Raw genomic sequence first — 16,616 nt, forward strand, 5'->3', positions numbered from 1 at the left:
AATTCCCAACTGTTACCACAAGGTGTCACTAACACAATGCAAACCAGCAATATTTGGGGCCAAAAGAAAGTACTGAAAATGGCACTTGGGGGACTATATTTCATTTACTGTGGAAACACACACACACACACACACACACACACACACACACACACACACACACACACACACACACACACACACACACACACAGTTTGTTTGAAGGGGTGGAAACCTGAGCTGCCAAAGAGATAAAGAAGAGCTGGAAATATAAATCAAATTGGAAGAGAAAGCTCCAACATGTAAGTGTGGGTTTAAAGACATAAGCTAGAGTAGATCACTTCCTCCGAGTTAAATGTTGATTACTCAAAGCCCTACATGGAACACAATCTCCCTGAAAATACATCAAACAATATATATGAAAGTGGGGCTAACGAGATTAGAGAATGCATAATTATAGTCAATTTTTATTCCACAGGGTCTATTGTGATTTATCTCCTCACATTTAAGGAGACAGTTTACACAGAGAGTTTTCTAATGTAAATTTTTTAAACAACATTGTGGGATCTAAAAAGGCCATTGTTTATTGCACTTCCCGTTCTGAAGGGTCAAACCAAATTGTCATCCTTAAAGTCTAAATTGTATTTAAATAATATTACACATAAGGTTGCATATCTTAGGCCCCTAAAGGGTGAAGCTGTAAAGTTTAACAGTTTGTTTCTTCTATAAATATATTAAAAACAAATCCAAAGCTAAATATTCTTTCATCATGAAAAAATGATTTTCTGTCAGGTAACTAACTTGTTGTGTCAGCTCAGTAACACCAAACAGAGAAATACAGTCGAGCAGAATCGTACATTATCAGGTATAATGGTTTATCATTAGTGTACTGGGTGATAGGTAATAGACAGCAGGGATTTTTAATGGTTGTATGGGTTTTTTGATAAGCAGATTAAGTGAGATTTGAGAGATTTGAGAGAGATTTTGTTAGTTAATTCTTTCAGCTTTTGGGACTCATACTGTCAAGGATTATAGTTACTTAAATCAATGATAAAACATTTTATGCAGACAGCAATAAAACCCATTCATTGATAAGAAAGGAATTTTTTAATAGGATTTATTTATGTCTAATTAACATAACTGTATGTACACAGTAAGTGGAACATTGCGCTTTTCTACTCTGACTGTTGTAGCTGTGAGTGAAAACTGAAAAATATTAAATTCACCATATGTTGATGCAGAAATCTGTCCAAAGCTGGTTTAATGGCAAAGAATAAACTGAATTCATGTTTGTTTGTATCCAAATTTGAGTCAAAACACTGGACTCGACTTCAGCAATACAAAAAAATATTAAGAATATTATTTTAATATTATTTTGGTAATTACCAGTACTGTTAAGTTAAGGCAGCTGTGTCATAAACCTTACATTGGGTGGCTTTGCTAATAAATTTGTTACACACTGCAACATTTCATGTCTTAAAGCTATGTGTTAAATACCGTGTACCGCAATATACCTTTCAGTAAATCTACATGTGAAGACAGTGTGATCCTGATCGTGATGGCACAAGCTTGAATAATACTTTTATCCTTAAATAAGGGTCCTTAAACCTATTCCTTAGTGGCTTAGTGACTCACTATTCCTGGATTTCAAGCCCAGTTAATATTTTTTGTCAGAACATGTTTCAGGGAATTTAAAAAAAGAGGACTGATAGTTTTCAACATCTGAAGGACATGATGCAAAAAGCCCATCCAGCAATACAGCACTGTTAACATCTGGCCACTAGATGGCAGCAGATGATGCTTTTCATGGAGGTTTCTGGCCATAATTGGGCCTATGATTGTGTATAATCTGAATAAAGATGATTAACCATCGCTGTGCGTGATTATTATTATTTTGAGTTATATGTTGAAAGAAAGAATATTCTAGTGAGTTTTTTGTCAAAATATAGTCAAAATGAAAGGTAAAATACATAATAACTATTGTCCATGTAGTCATAGCATCAGTGATAACCTGTAAGAAGTTGCCCACATAAACACCCAACCTTTTATATCACGCAGTACTCTTTGTATCAACATATCATGCAGAAGCCTTGTCCTGTACTAGAGACGTGATATATATATGTATGGTTTAGTCTTGTATTTTTAAAGCAGTACAAAAATGCTTGTTGACTTACATCAAATTCATTAAGGGCAGCAGCAAGTTCTCCAATGCCAGCATGGCCATGCTTCTCGTCAGTGGGTGAGGTGGCCTGTGCAGCACTTGAGATGCCTCCTATGGCCTCCTGGACCTGTTTAAACACATAGTCTCGATTGGCCCGTGTGGCTGCCACGTCTGGATGGCGCAGAAAGGCCTGAGAAGCCGTATACAGCATAGTGGCATTTTTCTTAAGGGCCCCACGCGCAGCTGCCATCTCATCTCGGCACTGGGGGTCTTTCAGCTCCTGAGAAGATAGCAAAGGGTTTTTTTTGATTTTCAGACAAGCGATAATAACAATGTAACTTGCAAAACCCTGGAGTATTGCTTGAGAAATTGAAAACAGTGTGAGGAACAGGTCACAGTTGGAGAACTATATTGTTAAAAAACAAGTTCATGTCCCATTTGATGAATTGAATCTGATGAACTGGTATTGTTTCAACTTCACAAAGTTAAGGCAGCGTCAGCAGATCAGCAACGATAGAGCTGGGCAGAATTAGCCTCAGTGTTTTGCTCTGGTTCAGCTCGGCAGCATGGGCGCTTGCCAACATGACACATGCAGGAAAAAATCCTCTATAAGCTTTTTGTCACACTGGGGGCCATATTAAAAATCACTTTGATGTGTAATTCTCCAGGATCAAATAAGCGCTGGTGCAGAGATTTTGCTTACTCTACATCCCAGCTAAAACAAATCCTACACACTAATAATCCGCACCATTTATAATTTGCCAAAACATTACAAAGGAGACTACACAAATGTGGCTACAAATCTACAACAGCTGTGAATTCTAGTGTTAAATGTTAATGACCAAAAATCTAAAAGAAATGTGTATAATATTTCTGACTTTAAAATGATGAATTTTACAATACATTTTTAAACAATGTGTGTTGGCTATTGTATTTTTTTTATCCTATCCTATGCAATCTTTCAATTTTACTCCATGGCACGAAGAATTTGGATGTATTAAAGCTGGCTCTAATGAGACAAATGTCCTTAATGCAAAACAGATTAAACTGGTTGCTGTCTGAAACAAACACTTAACATCTGCTAGAGAGTGATGTCAGATTATAGCAACATTTGTTTGCACAACGCTTGCAATCTGATTGATTAAAGCTTTGAATTGAGTTCGAGTTTCTAATATTTTACAGGCTGAGGCTTCAACTGTGACATTCCCTCGTTTATCAAGACAGAAGAAGAACGGCGGACACTTGGAGGACCTTTTATCCAAGAGAGACACGTTATTTTTCTGAAAGAGCATGAGACATTGGAATTCCAGGTACCTGCTGTCTCCGGGCTGCCACATAGTTAAGCTTCACCATCTCTTTCCCAAACTCTTTGAACCGGTTGGCCAGATCCTGCTCATTGGTAGCATTCTTTACTCCTTCCAGGGCCTCTTCCACCTGATACACACATACGCACACAGTCTTTCAAAAACTTTGTGCACAAACCAGTAGACAACGTCTTAAATAATCAATATTAGTTAAAGCATTTATTTTCTGTAATTGTAATGTCTAATGTGTAACTATAAACTGTTTATCCCTGTTAAAAATGCTGCGGAAGATGTAATGAAAACGGGAGAAGAGACAGAGATAATGTTAAGTGGCCTTTGATGGTGGGGCTTATACAGGCTTGAGTTAAGTCCCTATGTGGGCCTGAAGAATGAGACTGGAAAAAAGGATTTTTAGTGTTTGTGCATTTGTGAGACAGGGACAAAATGAGTGACTGCAGATGGATGCAGGCATGAGTTTGAGTCAGATTATACCAAATACATATCATTCTTTCTGGCACACTGTATTAACTCGAGTTATAAAGCCCAGAGCTACTGTCTAAGTGAATGAACAGCTCACGTTCTTCACATGACTACACTGAGAGTAGTTCATCACACTATGCTATAATGTCCGTTTCCAGGATGCTCCTCTATTCCCTTATCTAAATGCAAATGTGTGCAGAGGTTGTTATAAAAGTCTGCACTGACTACACGGACTGTACACCAACAGGAAGTCTTTTTCGTTTACTGACCTTCTTTAAGCAAACTTAAAACCACGTACAGATTTGGAGAGTGGGTATTTTTTACACATATATATATATTTAAAGTGTTGCAGTTCTAAGTACAGCTCCATCACAACGTAACCAAGAAGTATACTTGGTTGGGTGTTAACTGCACTTACAATTTTAAGGTGGGCCAGCAGCCTCATGACATCAGCCATGTCAGCAAGGATGAGCAAGCGAGTGACAGCAGACAGCAGGGCGCGGGCAGCCCTCACCATGGTGCCACGCTTCACAGAGGAGCACGGGTCATCGGCAAACTCCGACGAGGCAATACGCATGGTTTCTCCTGCAAAATGGATAAAAGAAAACAGTAAGTGGAGCAGAGAGTAAGATATTATCTGTGTGTGCAGACTATCATCACCCATATTGTTAAAACTGACTGGAGATTAAGTGTAATTACGCTTCTTCTCATAAAGCTCAGAGGTCATGAAGCAGTTTGTCAGAAAAACTACATGGTAAATGGCCTATATTTATATAGCGCTTTACTAGTCCCTAAGGACCCCAAAGCGCTTTACATATCCAGTCATCCACCCATTCACGCACACATTCACACTGGTGATGGCAAGCTACATTGTAGCCACAGCCACCCTGGGGCACACTGACAGAGGTGAGGCTGCCGGACACTGGCGCCACCGGGCCCTCTGACCACCACCAGTAGGCAACGGGTGAAGTGTCTTGCCCAAGGACACAACGACCAAGACTGTCCAAGCCGGGGCTCGAACCGGCAACCTTCCGATTACAAGGCGAACTCCCAACTCTTGAGCCACGATCGCTCTATTAAAACAGCTTGTCCTAGCAACCAGTTTGCAACCTGCTGACAACCTCCAGTTGCTAGGCAAATATATGTATTCCCCAACCAGTCACGAGAGAAGTTGCTTGCTGGTTAAATCAATCAGAAAAAGGGTGCTGCACCAAAAACCACCTTCGGATTGCTTTGGTTGCTAACTGATTGCTGCAGTCACCCACAGTTTCCATTTCAAAAGACCCAGCTTTTAGTTTGAAGACAAATGTTCTCCTTCTGCAGTTTACATTGAAATTTCCAAAGTTTTACTGCTACTTAACAAGTAGTTTGCTAGCATGGCAACCACAGTAAGCCTTAGACATTTCAGCTTAGGCCGGGTAGTACAGACAATATACTAGTATGTATATGGCTCATATTTCTGAGCAAAACCCATCCCCCACATCTCCAACATTAATGAATCTGAATACGCACATGCATGCAAACATTGGTACTCTAAATAATTAGACATGTTCCACCTGGATCAGGAGAAACCTGGCAACAGGCAAAAACTGGCAAACCACTTCTCTTAACATAAATAAGAATTAGTGAGTAAACAAAGTTGTTTATGTTATGCCAGAGTGAAAACCTCATAATCAGATAAACAGAACTCAGCATGTTAAACACAAACATGCACAGCATGTGTTCAACTAAACACACACACAGGGACACACACACAGAACTGCAAATGAACTCATGATGATACTGGTAGTGCCATACGTCTGTCTAGCCCAGTGAAGAGTGACAGAGAAAAGCGTATTACTGAACCCCTCCATGGTCTGAAATCAGCATCTCTAATTTAATTTATGACAAGATGAAGGGGACTGGGACCCTGAGGTCACATTGAGAGGAGCCTGATGAGGCGATGACAGATTTAAAACCATTTTATAATTCACAATGACTTTAACTAGGCAGACAATTCCTTTCAAAGGGGCGCGCTTCCAGCAGCTGCTAAAGGTCACTTAAACTGCGATATTATTTTTTAGTCTGTGGGATACAGACAACATAGCATATCCTCATGCTCATAAGTTTAACATTATTAATATGAACTGTTCTCCCTGATGACCTGGTATGTACAGTACTTATATACAACCTACCAAATATGTGGGGTATTAGTACTGACGTCCTATTATTTTCTTAAAGTCAGGAAGTAAGTATTTTAGTCTAATATTCTTTTCAGGGACATATTTTCTAAGAGTCAGAAAGGACTGTAAATTTGCTTCAGTATAAATATGGCCATTTGCACACAAAAATGCTGCAGTGTTAGTTGAAAGCATGTCCTACATTTTTTAAATGTCCAAGAATATTTTTTAACACACCTTGTCACTTCACTTTGCATGCCTAACAAGCGAGAAGATTAATCTTGAACCTTCTGATGTCAGCTGTGGTGATGACCTGTATGGTAACAGTCTATTTCACACCTCAGAAGAGCGGTGTGCCAAAGCAGTCAAGTCAATATTCAACAGTACCAGCAGCCAAGTACGCGCTGACAGAGCAGGATGAGGAATACGGCTACAACACAACATATGCTGAGCTCCATTTGCTCTTTCTGCTGATGTGGTTTCTGAACAGGGAATCCAATTCCATTCTGGGGACAAACATTTGATTCACATAAAGGCTCACTGACTTGCACTCCGCACAGAAAATAAACTTCGGAGAACTACAAAGTACTGTGACATTGCTCCATCTGTGTAAGCCGCCAGAAAGTAGAGTATGATTTGTTGTTCGAGTGAGGCGCTGCATCCATGCAGAAGTTTCAGCGACTAAGTTTCAAATCGTTAATGAGAATGGGCATCTATAATACCCTTAAATTCAGCAAGGTCCCTCAACATTACAGACAGTCGAAGCTTTAACGATGCATGACTTTAGGGTAAACAACTCCAGAACTAGACTCATTACATTCGTGAGGCTGCATGCACTGCAAGTGAAGCCTAAATCTAATGGGTACTAATCTGCTATATTTAATGGATTTGGCTTGCCACTTTTAACTCTCCATTCATCTAAAGTTGAGCAGACAGCTGACTTGCTATGACATTCAAAACACTTAATACTTTCCCAAAACATTACATTTATGTCAATTACGCTCCCTATTCATCTAGAATACTAATACTTACACAGCAAGAGAAGTCAGTAGGGGTCCTTATTTCAGTCATAATAGTAGTGAACATGGGTGTTGTAAATTAATACAGTGTCTTAGCATAAGCCATTTCCCAACACCATTTTTGTGGTGACTTAATGGTTATACCAGATACTACGATGATCTGTGATTTTGTTGTTTTCTGTTATTTTTCTAGCCTTCCCCGATGTGTCTTTCTAGCTCAAGTTTGAGTATGCTAGTCTGTGATTTCCTGTTTTATTTAGATAGCAGATAGTCTTGAGCATGTCATGTCTAGTTTGACTTCTGCTGTCTCGTTGTCTTGCTATCCAAGTGTTTCTCATTTGCCTTAAATAGTGCTGTCTTCTCTTTGTCACATTGTGTGTTTAAACTCCCAGTGTGGTTCCTCGTGTTACTCCTGCCTCTGCATTTATGTTATTTTGTTTATGGATTTCATTACTAGACTGTTTATTGAGTCTTCCTTCATTTCATTTCTGCATTTGGTTTCTCAATCTTGTGATTTCCTGCTAGTAGGCAAAGTAATCGTAAGTAGGTTTGGGGTGTAGCACCATTCTTGCAACTGATTTCACCCAGCAGCAGGAAGCAACCTCCATTAATCATTCAGTCGAGTAATACACATTTTTCCCCACCAACTAAAGGTTGCCAGGTGGTTGCCAACCAGTCTATAGTCCTGTGTGAGTGAGACCTTAAATAACCCATACAGAACTACTTTTGATTATTGGAATGATTTTGTCAACTACATATCAGTAACATTAATGTGACTACACTCTGAATTCCACATGCATCTCACACTTCCTCACTGTTCATCTGTAGTAGTGTCATGTGTAGCTGCAACCTGGAGAGATGTGGTCTGTACGGATGCTCAGTTAAACATATGTAAATGAAAGTACTTCAAGCAGAATGAATGACAGAGATTATGATTTCATATGTTACAGAGAATAAACAGGTTAACAACCCAGTCTCCATTCCATTGTAAATATATCCAAACTAGATGCTTGGAAATAAAGGAACATTTTTTATGTCTTTTAAAGTGTTTTGAAGAAAAAATATTTTAACCTCCTAAGACCCGAACTCTTCCACTGCATGCATTTTAAATTTCTCTTCATCATTCATCATTTTCATCATTCTGCCCAATGATTGTAAAAACAAAGAATTACCAATTTTTTTTTACCTTACTTTTATTTTTAGGAAAAATAAGAGCCACATATGAGGATATTCATTTAAAATTTTGATAGAACAGGAGTAGTATAATGTCCTCATAAGTGGATATCAGGCCCTTGTAGAGCAAAATTGAATATTTTGGTCTAAATAACCCAAAGTGTTATGTCCACATATGTGGATGCCAGGTCCTAGGAGGTTAAAGACAATAACTGATGTTCTAGAAATTGATGATCTAGAAAAATTTACTAGATGTCTAACAGTGAATAAGCATAAGGAATTACACACACTAACAATCTTGTTATCTGACCAGTCACAATTTAAAAACAAAAATGAAAGCACAAACAGTTACCTTGCTTACGAACATCCTCCACAGCAGCAATAAGCTCCTCCTTGAGGTCCTGGCTGTCTTTGGCAATCTGCTCTCCCTTTTCGAGAAAGTTCTGGGTAGCCTGCTCAACAGACACTGCCAGGACATGGGCCTTCTTAGAGCGTCCCTTCTTCTTACTGGATGGCCCTTTGTTGCTGGTGTTCACCAGAGTAGTCACCTTCATAACAGGAGAGGAAAATAGAAAACTTACTGAACACAGTGATTTGCTGCTTGTTGCTATGGTGTATGGTCATCGTTGTTTCTGAGGTTACGGCACATAACCTGCACATCCCAGCAATTAAAGATAATGAGAACACCAAAAATAATAGGAAGATCCAGTATGTATTATTTTATTATTATTCTAAAACATTAAAAACTGCTACAACCTAGTATCTGTTACAGGGCTTGCTGATTATAATCTTTATACATTCATAAGCCACTGTATTATGTAAGCCTCCAAAACCAAATACAGTCCAAGAAACCCCCTCACAGCCATACTGCCAACCATCAGAGGATATTTTTGATAGCTATTATGTGATAATTAGTAGTAATTATGTAATTTTAATGACATTATGCCACTGATATGGTAGCATAATAATGCATCTAAACCCTCTCTTTTATATAAAATACTTATTACCATTAAGTAACATTTCAGTTCATTTTACCCACTTTATACATATTTTTATTTCTATTCATTTGGTCCTTGGAAATGACTATGAAATAATAGCAGTGAAAACCCTACTGTGTTATTCAGCACCAATCTGGCTGAAATGTTGATAATGTTCTTATGTAAACAGTAACGAGGTCATGAGTAATTACTGGGTTCAAGTTCATATAGTGTATAATAAGTCAGTAATATAATTATTACTCAAGGCTTGATGGCAGAGATGTTCAGTTGTTCTGGGCATGGTGATCAGTGCCACTGAGATGATAGTGGTTTGAGTATGGGATTATATAGGGGAGCATTATATTACTGTGATTTATAATATTCTGATCTCAACACTTTGCAAATCAGGATCACAAAGGGGGGGGGGGGGGGGGGGGGAGATACGGGACTTCCTATGCATAAAAAGAAGATCTTGTCAAAAACTGTATTATTAGCTCTGTAAACATACTGTTATCTAAACACTTTACAAATGGTACCCAGTGTAATACTGAAACACAATATGGGCAATTTTCCCAATCCTATAAAAATGTAATTACACTAATCTTCTTTCTTTGGTTCTTTTCTGAATAATAATGTTTCTGTACATTCCATAATAATGCAGGGAGTATGACTTGTGCTGGTTTTGCACAAAGGAAAAAAGTTGAACGAAAACAAGATGACAAATAGTCCAAGCTTCGTTCATAATTTGGACCTTCACAACAATAATGAGGTTATTCATTCTAGATTCTATTACTGCTAAACTGTGTGCAGCATCAGTCAAGTACCTGTCTTGGGCTGCAACCACTGACAATATCCATCAGTGCTTTTGCAGGAATGTTGCAGGAACGCACAAACACAGATATATTTTACTAATACTGTTAGTCCATCTAACTGTATTAGTAAAACTTCAGTGTTTTACAGGATTATGTTGTTTTTGTTGAGGTCCTGGCTCTGGGGAGGATTGTCAATGACTGATAGTGTTCCTTTCTCTGTTTTTCTATCCAGGTAGGCTTTTAATGTATTGGCAGTGTGTTTGGGATCCTTGTCACACTGAAAAATGAAGCTTTTGCCAATCAGACACTTTCCAGATAGTACTGCATGTGGATCAAAATCTGACAGCAATTTTCTATGTTAATAACTCCGTGGATTTTGACAAAATTCCCAACATCACTGGCTGAAATTCAACCACAAACCATTACAGTTTTCATTGTGTGTTACAGATGGCTATCATAAGACCTTTTGCCACTGATTTAGACCAGTCTTTATCTTCTTCTTTCCCATCGTTATGAATGGCTTTCTGAGAGCCACCCTTACACTGAGTGCATTTCTGATTAGGTTTTGGTGAACAGTAGATAGGTACATTTGCCCAAGGATCAAATGTATTTTTCAGGTCCTGTGTCAGGTTTGATTGCTGGATTTTTTTAGATCCATGACTTTCAGATACTGTTCACCTGTTGCAGATAGTCTGCAGGCCTGCCAAGTCTTCTTTTGTCCTCCACTTGTCCAGTTGCACATTTTTTAGGACACAGTATACATCGCGCAGAGATGTGCCAACTTTTTAGTAAATAGCTCTTTGTGAATCACCTTGGTGCACAGATTAGTGCTTCATGTTTGTCAAAAGGTGTTCTCTCTGGTATTTTTTTAATAATAGATGCAAAGGAAAAATTGATAACAAATATAAATATAAATTATTAAAACAAGATCTCTGCTGTTGATTATTTTGTGTATGTGCTGTTTCCATCTTTGTGTAGACACAACACGGGTTCATCCCTTGAGTTAGCTTCCTTAACTAGCAAAAGTAACAATTCTGAAGATTTTCAGGTAAAAAGACAAGACTAAAAAAGCAGCCAATGCACAAAGAAAAACTTTCAAAGACCTTAAAAACCTTTAAAACAATTACGAGTACATCTGAGGGTATATATTAAGACTTTTGCACAGCACTGTAGTTATGGATTCTTTCACAACATTAAAAAACCATTTAGCTATCAGTGTAAAGTACCAAACACTGCACTGTATCAAAAGTGATATCATCATAGAAACAAAATGATCACCTCTAAAAGAATAACATCCTACTTTTAGCATAATTAAGACAAAATAATGAAACAAAGAATACATTAAAGTCACTCAGCTTAGAGGGCAAGAGCATAACCAATCATTGCTGCTTGTACAGGCAAGTAGGGACTAGAAACATTTGGCTGCTTATATTTTGGTGACACATTTGCTGTACATAATTATACACTCCCATCTGAAGCCAGGGAGAACGTACATGGGCAGAATTGCTCATTCCACACTCCAGTCAGAGACTGCCTTTGGACTATCTGTCTGACGGCAGCTGAACTTGCACAATAGAGTGATATGATTAGTTTGAGGAATATATCAGAAGCTTTCACTCTGAAAAGCCCCTAAGAGCAAAGTTATGTCCTGTCAAGGCGGCATTACTTCAGGGCTTCTAGCCTGCAATATAAGCGTTAATGATGTATGGCTTCACTCATGATGGATCCAGGAATAGTAAAGCTGATAAAAGACCAAGTTAAACTTTTAGGTCATCGTGTATTTGTCTAGAAACGAATTCATGATTCAATAGCATTATTTTAGGATTTAGAAACTCTGATACATCTTAACCATCAGGTCATCTGTTCAGCACCACTTGGCACAGTGGAATTAGTGCTCAATATGAAGTGCAATGATGTGTTTATTTCAATCCTGGTTGTTATAAATCAGTAACTCATCATTATATTTACACATGAATGGACAGAAACACACACACAGATGCACAAACTCACACTCGTCTATAATACCAAAAACTCCCTTCATCTCAGAGATAAGGAAACACTCAGAGTTAGTGACACTAGGGCTGCACGATTAATCGTCAGAAAACCGCGATCTCGATTCATACTTATGTGCGATCTCATTTACAAATGACAACGATTTAAAAAAAAAAAAAAAAAAAAAAAAAAAAAAAAAAGACGACGACGACTGTACCGCATTTTGATCCGGGACGTAATCTGCATGAAAACAAGCGCTCACTCTTCCTGCTCAACAAATGACAAGGGCGGAGCCTTATACCACGTGATACAGAAGCTGTGCCGTGTGATGCTAAAATTAGCAGGGAAAAAACAACGGAGAGCACGTCAGGGATGAGGAGAAAGTGACAGGAGAAAATCCGTCCCGGTCAACCACCCAAACATCAATAACGGGAACCTTATACAGCGCTTCCCTATACCCGTCGAACTCCCGCAGGCACAAAGAAATTACGGAGGCTATCACTTATCACATGACCAAAGATATGGCTCCCATCAACACTGTGCAAAACGAGGGATTTAGGAAAATGATCAACACCCTAGACAAACGCTACACAGCGCCGTCCCGCAACTATTTTTCTATTGTTGCACTACCTGCTCTATACACGCAGTGTCGAGCAACGGTGGAGACGGAATTTCAAGCAGTACAACATTTTGCGGCAACGACAAAATGTGAGACATTTATTGTTTTTATGTTCAGTTTCAACTGTTGCGAAGTTGATGTGCAGTTAATAAGCGCAATAAATATTTATACTGGAAAAGAAAATCGTGAGAGAATCGTGATCTCAATTCTAAGCCAAAAAATCGTGATTCTCATTTTATGCAAAATCGTGCAGCCTTAAGTGACACTCAAATAAAACCATTCATTAACACAGGAACACAATCAAAAAATAACTATCTGGTTTTTTCAAGCAGATCACCAACACGTTTTTTTGATTGTTGACAAAGATAAGAACCCCAAAAAACAACTGTAGGTTAATTAATGCAGTTATATTACAATTACATAACTACAGATAAAGTTACACAACAGCTAAGCTTAGCCAGCTCTATTGTTGCCGATTAGTCATTAGCCTAGCGTCAATGGCTTGTGTGCATGCATGCACACACAATGCAGATGACAGTTCACCATGTTACTGCAGCATTTGAAAAAGAAGAGGCCAGCTCACCCTTTGTCGTCCATCACATAGTAACATATGTCCAATGTCAGTTTGCAAGCTTACATTAAAATAACTTCTGCTCCAGTCCTGTGAATAAGGTATTACTAATTTTATTAACCCATTAACGGTGCCATATTATTATACCTACACTCCAAGCAGTCTTTAAGTTTTTGCAGAGTATGGATACGGTAATGAAACAATCCCACAGTCCTTTTTTATTTAACTGATGTTAAGAGTCAAGTGTCTCTTATATGCATACACATTCAACACATTTCTGATTTATGAGAGTTACATGTCATATACAGTCATTATAAAGCTCTTTGAATGCTCCGCTAGGGTAGAAAGAGCTATGTCAGAACCAGTCCACATACCAATAAGCAAAAATTAAGTTTATCCTAAAATGCAAGCAGCTGCTGTTCGTTTCTCTTACTAGTTATTAGAGGCCAAGTTTGTAGAGTTGCCTTCTTATCTTGCCTGCATTAAAAGTTGATCAGCCCTTTTTGAACTTGAGTGTTGATATAATGTCTTATGTAACTCTTCCATGGAAGAGAACAACATACTGAGTTATGAATCTGTGTGGTTTATCTGCTCTTCAAACCCTCATCCATTCATAAACACAGGGTTGGCCTGTCAAATACACACAGCGATCACTACTGTATCAGCCAAGCTGCTTTCCACAGGGAGAGAATCACTAAAGTCAAACCTAGGTGATGTTTTGTTCTGCAGCAGTAGCTTAAAAAATTATGTATATTTAATTATATCTGTGATAACCTCACAGCAGGCACCGAGCTGGAATCAACTCCATTACCTTCACACAGACTTAGCTGTATTGCTTTTGCCTAACTGTCCATGCATTCATGTGCTTAGCTGAATATCCCAAGAATGAGCTCTAGAGAAGCAAAAATTATACCATTTTCAGTTCATATTAAATAACTTTAACTTCAATAACAGTTAAAAACTGTTACCCATGTATTACACAGGCTATTTACTCCAAGAAGCACAAACAAATAATTAATTTTAAGGACCTACATGAACGGCCAGTGGGGATAATGCTAATTAGGCGAAGAATTTGCATCAGACTTAACAAACAAACATTACTGGGAGCAAAAAGCATTGCAGGGGGTATTTCAGTGCTTTTGCATGAGGCTGAATGACATAGCGATTTGATGTCCTTAGATACTTAAGATTTTTACTGTGGCTGAGTCATTTAAATTCAATCACGGTCACTTTCACGCTGATATGGTGCACTACAAAAAGCCATTGCCATTCTCAGCCAATCAAGAAACAGGGAAAAATATTTGGAGGGTTCTGGCTCCAACCAGGAGAGATGGTGCTGACCTTAAAGCCACTCTCTAAGACTTGTAATGAATGTAAATTATGTGCTGTTTCCATCTTTAAATGCAGCGTGTGTCACATTAAACATAACCCGGTACTTGCTGCTCATCTAAAGCTGTTAGCGGGGGGAAAAGTATGTAATAAAGGTACACATCATAGAGAGGTATAGTACCTGCTGTAGCACTGTGACACCAACTCATAACTCAGCTCATTGGCTTAAAGATATTTTCCGAACATCATGACTTTAACACAAGAAAGTCTGAATGATACATTATCACTTGCAAGCACAAAATAAGAACTGTGCTCACTGAATAATCGAATGCATGCCCCAAGGAAAGAGTTAGAAACAAGTAGTTTGCAAAATGAAAAAATGAAGTGAGCCACAATAATGTCTCCCTAGTGCATCCAAATATGCTCTGACACAAAACAAAATAAATTCACTGTCTACGCAAGGCAGCCTTGCCCTTTCTGGCAGCTGGTAATTGGCCCTTGGTAAGCCCATTTATCGTGCATATTAGCAGCACTGTTTGGACTTTATGCAAGACCACACCGAGGTTCATTCCAAACAACCACAAGTTATGTCCTCCTCTCAGCCTTAACGCACAACGCTGAGACACAGTCAGCCTTTGCAAGACTATAATCCTCTATGCAACCTGTAAAGCACACCCATATAGATCTGTCTCATTAAGCTTAGAAATAGTGAGTATTTCTTTCAAGATATTTAGTAGGGTATTTAATTCTTTAAGATTACGCATCAACTCTGAGGTCATGTGTGAAATGATATACATTGTTAAAACGACAGGAGGTGCACGTGTCAGTGAACCGACTTGTCAGTTTTACTTAAGCCAATTTTAAAATTGGCTTTCGCTAAGCGCATAAAAGTATTAACCAGCATAACATTAGTAATCGCATGAAAGCCTAAATATAGATGTCTAATCAGTAGATTTAGAATTAAATGATCAGAAATTATGGCATCATTGGTGGTATGTAAAAAAAAAAGAAAAATGAAAAAAAAGGGGCATAGTCATTCTGCACAGATGATGCACCAATGTAAAATATTTATTCTTAACCAACTAAGCAGGGAGATTCTCATTTGGTTTAGTGCTTCCGAATGAGGAAAGAATTAAAATCTCTGTCTGAACACTTCCTGAGGGTGAAGAGAGACACACTGAGCGCTTTGGTTCATTATGTTGTTATGTGCTGAACCACAGGGGCCCTCCACACAGATGGTGATTCTGCAACATGCTATTTTACATTATGTGGTTCTCCAGCAGCCAGATGTAAACACAATATGTCAGATCCCATTTATTTACTGGCATGTATAAAATAAAGTTCTTCTGCTTACAACAAATGTCTAGTGCGAGCTGAGCACAATATAAGAAATGAAAAATGTGAAGTATAAAAGGTCAAGGTTTTCTTAAACTGTGGTACTTTTGCGAGACCCTCAGACATTGGTGTCCATGAGGGTTTCTTTCACGCTTTCTGTGTTTATTCACCACTTTGCATTTAAGCATTAGTTATTATTAATCTCTGGCTCGCTTCCACAGTGTGTTTTTTGTCTTGTCTCCCTTCCCTCACCCCCAACTGGTCATGCCAGCCTGGTTCTGCTAGAGGATTCTTCCTGTTAAAAGGGATTTTTTTCTTCCCACTGTTGCCAAGTGCTTGCTTATAGGAGTCATCTGACTTGACTTGAATTTAATTGAATTAAAAATGTGTCTGATTTATAGTTATTGCTAACCCACAAGAACACAACCCTGGAAACAGCCAGTAAACTAGCGATGGATCTGTGTATACCTGAGCTGTATGGATACACAGCTTTATCTGTGATACCACGAGAAGATCAACAAGGATTGAGTCATCTTCAACAAATTTCAGCTGAACATACATTTCATAAAACGCAGGCGCTCATGTAATTGTTTTGCCAGTAATAAGATGGAACTAAAAAGTGATTAGGGAAAAAAGAGAGATGAGCACAGGGGTGATAACATCAAGACCCGGACACTGAGCAAGAAAGAAACAAGCTTAGAACAAA

At 38.5% G+C, this 16,616-nt stretch overlaps 1 protein-coding gene across 2 annotated transcripts in view; it reads right to left on the bottom strand.

The window, feature by feature from the left end:
• ctnna2 (catenin (cadherin-associated protein), alpha 2) overlaps positions 1-16,616 on the bottom strand; it is a 330,513-nt gene that overhangs the window by 259,672 nt on the left and 54,225 nt on the right. For both annotated transcript variants that reach the window (XM_004549527.4, XM_076884890.1), the window contains exons 3-6: positions 8,628-8,823; positions 4,343-4,509; positions 3,455-3,574; positions 2,154-2,420 (exon numbers count right to left, since the gene is read on the bottom strand). In XM_004549527.4, the coding sequence (XP_004549584.1) occupies positions 2,154-2,420; positions 3,455-3,574; positions 4,343-4,509; positions 8,628-8,823 (750 nt within the window). The remainder of the gene's footprint in view (positions 1-2,153; positions 2,421-3,454; positions 3,575-4,342; positions 4,510-8,627; positions 8,824-16,616) is intronic.

This window comes from Maylandia zebra, linkage group LG6 (genome assembly GCF_041146795.1).
Source record: "Maylandia zebra isolate NMK-2024a linkage group LG6, Mzebra_GT3a, whole genome shotgun sequence".
Lineage (NCBI taxonomy): Eukaryota > Metazoa > Chordata > Actinopteri > Cichliformes > Cichlidae > Maylandia > Maylandia zebra.